Raw genomic sequence first — 7,090 nt, forward strand, 5'->3', positions numbered from 1 at the left:
ATTGGTTACTCAATTTTTTAAATATCTATGTTGCATAGGAAAAAAAAATGAGCAAAGAACAGCAACCTAATAAAATGTGTGCAATAAATTAGAATTTTTTGAACTTGATTTGCTCCAAACAGCAATTTAATGTTGGTGGTCCATGACCTACTAGATACATGACCTACTAGATACATGACCTAAGAGACACTTGGTTATTCAGCAGTGGCTTCTTTTGTGGTCCAAAAGAAACAAAACTTGATTAGATAAGACAGTAAATATACTACTGTTAGAAAACTTGATATTATTTTGCTCTAATGTGGCTTACAGCTGCTTGTCATTTTAATCCTACGCTTACAAACTTTAACCTATTTTTTAATAAAATCTGAGTAAATGCATTATATTTTAGTAGGGATTAAGCTTGGACTAGGGCAGTGACATTCCTCATAAATTTGTACATGCATAATGTACCACAAAACATACAGTTGACTTCTTGAGAAGTTCGAGATATCAAGAGTCAACTGTAAAATCTATTAAAAATACAAATAAAATTGCACAATATTCTATTTATGTTGCATACGTGCTTTAAACTTTGCTACAGTTATTAAAACATTACAAGTAAAGATAATAGATTTCATTAAGTATCAAAACTGATACTATCTTAACTTCAGATATCCTTATGATCAAAAAACTCGAGATTAATAGTATAACTGTAACATAAAATGGAACCATGAAAGAAGTTTAACTTGAACAAGTTGTGAAGATAGTGTAATTTTTTTTTGTATAAACAAAATAGTAACTATGAAATAAATTTTTAATTAAAAATATTTTTAAAGTAACATTATTTTTGCATATTTCTATTACTTCTCTCTAACTTGCCTCACAACAACTTGATTGGTTTTAAATCAAGCAACAGACGAACCCATTCCATATTTTTTAGATCTTTTTTTTTTTTGTGGACGCGATATGACTTTGCCAGAATTTAGAAATGCGTTTGGAATTGTTATCCTGTTCGAAAAAATCCGTGACCCACAATTCTTTTTCTTTACAGACATGCATGTTATGCAGACCATGACTGACCCTCCACTATCTTGTCTGTTGGGATCACATTGTTTTATCATGGGTTCTCCAATTAACTGAAAAACATAATGTCAACGCTTTTCTCTGAAAATTCGCAACTTTGATTTGTCTGAGGACAAAACTTGAAACTGTATTGTTGTAACATTTGAACAATACAACTTGAAACATTGTTGTATTGTTCAATCTTTATATATTTTTGCACATCTCAATCTTTTAAATTTTATTTAGTTTGGATAGTAAAGAAGACATTGTTTAACGGTTGAAACAGATCCTGTTGATTTCTGCATGCAATTAAGTTCATGGCAAATTTCAGGAGCATTTCGACTACAGTTTCTTTTACTTTGAACACAGATAAATGTGTCTTCATGATTTAGCGTTCCTCTAGGCCCCCATAAACAATGACGACACTGATTACAGCCAGTTCCGCGCTTTCTTTGCAACACTCTAATGACTGTATTTTAAGAAACATAGATTTTTGAAGCAATTTTCTGTGCTGAATAACCTTCATTGTTTAGAACCACAATAACTAGTTTTTTACATTCAGCTTTATTTTTTCACCCACTTTTGTTTAATCAAAACATAAAGTATATAAGTTTCCTAAAATTTCATTTCCTGGAAAAAATTCTTGAAATTATTTCAACGTGCAAAACAATTGTTCTATAAACATTACTATAATCAACACAATGTTTCAATTACCTCTGTATAAAAATACTACTCCAAAGTATAAAACACAAGTATAAAATTACTACGGAATGTAAAACACGAAAGTCAAAAAAAGTTATATTATTTAATATTAAAGCAAAATATCTCTTATTAATACAGCAAAACATACCCGAATATGACAGCAAAATATACCCTATTTTCATTTTAAAAAAAATTTATGAGGGGATTTAATAAAGTTTTTTTAATGCAAAAAAGTGGTAGCTTTCTTTAAATTACATTTTTAATTTTCTCAAAAGTTTAAATTGACATTATATAATCAGCCCTTGGAATTAAGAAAAATGAGGTCAGCAATAAATTGCTGACCTTAAACTCTTAGGGGTCGCATCAGGTCAGCAAAAAAATTTGACACAAAAGGGTTACCATAAAACATAGAAAGAGGTTGGCAATTTATTGCCAATCTCAAACACTTTTAGGTCTGCAGGTAGGTCAGCAAAGTCAAATGCCGACCCTAATTCTGAGGGTTGTATACTAAAACTCTTAAAAGTTAAATGCACTTGAAGCAAATGTCTGTAAACTGCGACTGCAAAAGTGCGTATAATATAAAGACTTAAAGTTATCCGCAGACTAAAATAAGAAGATCAAACTTCAACTATAATATCAAGGTTTTTTCTTGGTATAAATTTATTTATAACATCAAAATTTTTTCACAACATGTGTTGGAAAATGTTTTAATCATTTTTTTATAAAAATGATCAAGAAGCATAGTATAGGTAAAATAAACTTGATACTTAAAATATTTCAAATTGTTTAATAAAATAATGTTTTAGTTAATTGTTTATAACTTAAAATTTAAGAAATTAAGGTTTGCTGTCTTTTCTGTGTGACAGTGTAAATGTACAATATATCAGATAATAAAGAAACGGATAAACTAAAGTCTTGTTTATTTATTGTTTTTATTATTTTTTTGCCCTCAAATATTATTATTTAACCAGGTGCAAAGTTGAGGTTGTAAAAAACTCTGTACTTAGCCAGGGCTTTGGCCACTTACTCTTCAAAAAATAATAAATTTACACAATGAATTTATAAAATTTATTTAATGATAAAAATTATATTCAAAAAGTATGAATATTCTTTAAAATATGTACTTATTGTAAACAAAGTTTTTAAAAAAACATTACTTAAAACCAATAAACATAACGACAACAGCTCTAAGTATTAAACTAATTCATTCAAAGTTTAATTACAAACAGTTTATTGTTCTCTCTCAGTCTACAGTGGTACATAAAGAGCACAATAATAATATTAAAGACACAATAACAATACAAAGGTTGTTTAAACACAAATTTTTGATACAAAAAAAAAAGAAGTTAAAAACAATCATTTTTATAAAACACAACGTATTTTAAAAAAGAACTTGCTAAATAAAAAGTGAAGAAACTTCCATTTTATTTAGTATCACCTTACTTTTTTGATTGAATATTAGACAACCATACTACAAGACTTAATACTTAACATTAATAAAATTCATGTTTATGTAAAGCCCTCTTCCCCAAAAATCCTCAAAAAGATTTACTAATGCTAATAAATTTGACATAAAACGAAATCAATTGAACATTGAAAAAAAAAAAATTAATATTCAATTGATTATTATTTATGCTTAGGAGTTATTAGAAAGTAAAGAAGAAAATTTAAGTACAAGATTAAAGAACTAGAAAGAAAAAAAACCTAAATAAATAAAAAAAAAGACAAATAAAAGAACAGTAGATACCCCTATAACATTTTAAAGTTACGTCTCAATCAGTTACAATTGGTAACAAGGTTACATTCTCTAATTTTTAATTAAATATTAAGTAAATAAACTTGATTATGCAGTAAATGTTTGTCTTCTATTTTATTTTTATAAAAATAAAATCTTCTATTTTATTTTTACAGTAAAATAGGTACGTCTCAATTGGTTACTTTGTCACAAAAAGTCTCAATACGCAACATTACATTTCAAATATATATTTTTAACTTTATAAAGTGTAACCAATTGAGACGTAACATAACGTAACTAAATCTAAATTTGAGATGTAACTAAAATACGTCTTAAACATATATTTTATTTACAGTATGTTTTGTCTTAATTTGTTACACTTCATTTGTTACACAAAAAAAAAGACGTAATGTAACATAAAAAAATTTATATTTGTGACGTATTTTAACTACGTCTCGATTGATTATACTTTTAAAGATAATAAGTACCTTAGATTGCTTAAGTACCATAAGTTATTTTAACTTTTAAAGGTACTTTTTTATGTTTTTCATTACGTTACTTTTAAATCTTTAAAAGTTATGTTTCCCTTTAAAAAGTATTTTCAAAAAGTAACCCACAAGTGTGGGTTAATTTTTTTTTTAATTTTTTTAATTACAATAGTTTTGGAAAACGTGTTATTGTAATGCAAGCATAATACTTCACAAGTTTTTATAAACCCACAAGCAAAATTGTATGTTAAAATGTCAATGTTTCTTATGACATAAACTTTACATTAATTGAGTTAATTAGCTTTAGACAATTATTTGTATACTTTGCACATTCTAACATGCTGTGCAATATCTTTCGACACTTTCTAATCTCTCTTACCAACTTGACTTCTCTCTCACTCATCATTTCTTTAAATCTACATCTCATACACTGTAACGTAGCATAGTGTTACGTTACAGTGTTACATTTTGCGTAACACTGTAACGTAACGCTACGTGCAAAATGTCCGTTATTTTTACGTAACCAAGACGTAACATATTATGTAACAACATGTAGCATTTTGACCTAATAAGAAATAACATTGTAACTATGGTATTTTTCTATTAAATGTTTTTTTTATAGATACATTCATATATATGGATTTAGGGATATATATATATATATATATATATATATATATATATATATATATATATATATATATATATATATATATATATATATATATATATATATATATATATATATATATATATATATATATATCCCTAATAAAATATCCCTAAATCCATACGGATTTAGGGATCCATACGGGATTTTATATATATATATATATATTTATATATATATATATATATATATATATATATATATATATATATATATATATATATATATATATATATATATATATATTTATACTTTACAATAAATTTTATTTTCTGAAAAAAATAAAGTGCATTAAATAATCATTATCCATTATATTACTAGAGTAAAAAAAAAAGTCTTATAAGGCAAAAAGAAGTCTTATAAGGCAAAAAAAAAGTCTTATAAGACAAATATGTAATAGTCAGCCATTCCACTGGATTTTTTTGTTGACATATATTTATATATGATTAATATGGTTAAAAACTAGTGCTTTCTCAACTTTAGAAGTTAAGTGGATCCAAAGTTATTGCATTTTTTGCACTGAAAAAAGTAATGATTTTTTGACAAAACGCCTCATACTTGAGTACGGAAAATTGTCTGAGTCATCAACGAATCAGAGTCATCAATGAATCAAAAAGTCAGCATCGAAATGAAATAAGAAAATATCAAAAATCAAGCGCAAAAATCAAAACAAACAATACGCAAAGGAAAAAAAGCATAAAATACATAATTTCTACTCAAAAATCTTAAGTACCATTTATTCAAGAAAACATCAGTAAATACTTAATTTGAATAGAGGAAAGGCAATACTTGGTTTTTTCACAGGGCAATTAAAACAATTTTTTTTTTTATAAACTGATCTAAAAGTTTTTAAATGTTAAGAATTAACATAAATGTTAAAAAAGTTCCCCATTACATTAGATCCTTATTTCTTATTTAAACTGTAAGTAAATTTTCTAACAAATTTGACGTGTTTTGGTACTTAGGAATCCTTACCTTCAAAAATTTCTTTTGAAAAAACATTACAGCGGCAAGTTTTTTTTATTAATAGTGGACTCAAGATATAAATAATTTATAAGTGAAGCCATATAAAACTTAGTACTCTATACACATGGTTGGAAAGAAGTTAAGTTGAACTAATTGGATCCTTGAGGTTTAATTATTTGAACTAATTAAACCTCAAGGATCTAGCTTAAATATAAAAAAATTTCCGAGAGTAAAGTTCATGCAAATTACGTGTTTATAGTCAAACACCGAATATTTTTTGTTGCGCTTTGGAACCGCAATAAAAATGCATCAAACTTTTTTATTAATTAGGAGAAAAAATTCATGTACTTAACAATATTTATTTTATTTTAGCCAAATATATTTAAACAATTTTTTAAAAACCTACCTCTCCAACCATTTGTCTTTAAAGTGACACAGTATGGTGGAAGTATAATTTCTTGTATTGCGCCAAATGTGCACTCAACATCCATTTTAGCATAACACTGACCTTCATGAACAGTTTTATGACACCAAATGCATCTGTAATCGCATAACCTTGGCTCAACACCACATGATTGATTACAAACTGAGCATACGCTGCAAAGAGTTAAATTACCTTTAATCCAGTGGTGTCGCATGAACATTTTTGATTTTGATAAACTTGTTACCTTGCAAGCTAATTTTTTATTGCCATCCACTTCACATTCGTCATGAACCGAAATCCAACAAACATCGCAAAAAACACCTCTAACTAGGGAGAACTCACAAATATTACAAAAGGTTGGCTTGCTTAAAAAGTCTGAATGAACCCAATGATGACCTTTTCCTGAGTCACGAACACGAAACTCTTTATGGCGGTTTTTACGTCGACTTGAAAGCTTGGTTATAATAACGCATAACAATATGAAAAATATAGAAAACAATATTATTTGCTTTGGCTGTTCCAACCATACCAGGAAAGTAACAACATCGTCAGTTAGCTTCATGCTTAGCAAATTTCTTATTACATATTTTTAGCCCTGAGTAAAATACACACAGTAATCTTTTTTTATATTTTCACATATAGCGTTATTCATTTCTTTTTTTTCACTTTGAAAGCCTTATATTATTTTTTAAAATTATTATTATTCACTTTCAATTGGCGCATAAACTTAGTAAAATTACCGGGAAAACTTTTACAAAATCTAACAACCGTTACCGATTTTATGGTCTTGCCACCATAAACTTTGACACCTCCCCCCCCCCCCCCCTTCTTTAAGGAGTTGCAAATAATATAAGGTCGTAATTTTTCAACGCTAAGAGAAAAGTATTGTATGAAATTTATAATTTATCGAACGATATAATTTTAGTTAAGAATAGTAAAAATATTATTTTAACAACTTGTTGCTCTCACGTTTAAGACAGTTGTAGCCAAATTTTTTGTTGTTTTTTTTTGTTCTCAGGCTCTAATCATCCCATATTTTTGGCAGAAAATCCTTACTTGACGTA

At 27.0% G+C, this 7,090-nt stretch overlaps 1 protein-coding gene across 1 annotated transcript in view; it reads right to left on the reverse strand.

Annotated features, from left to right (window-relative positions):
* Positions 1–6,760, reverse strand: part of LOC100208324 (diacylglycerol kinase epsilon) — a 33,164-nt gene extending 26,404 nt beyond the window's left edge. The window contains exon 1 of the mRNA XM_065803399.1: positions 6,009–6,760. Coding sequence (XP_065659471.1) covers positions 6,009–6,588 — 580 coding nt within the window. The 5' untranslated portion in view covers positions 6,589–6,760. The remainder of the gene's footprint in view (positions 1–6,008) is intronic.
* Between the last annotated feature and the right edge of the window lie 330 nt (positions 6,761–7,090).

Source organism: Hydra vulgaris, chromosome 08 (genome assembly GCF_038396675.1).
Source record: "Hydra vulgaris chromosome 08, alternate assembly HydraT2T_AEP".
NCBI lineage: Eukaryota > Metazoa > Cnidaria > Hydrozoa > Anthoathecata > Hydridae > Hydra > Hydra vulgaris.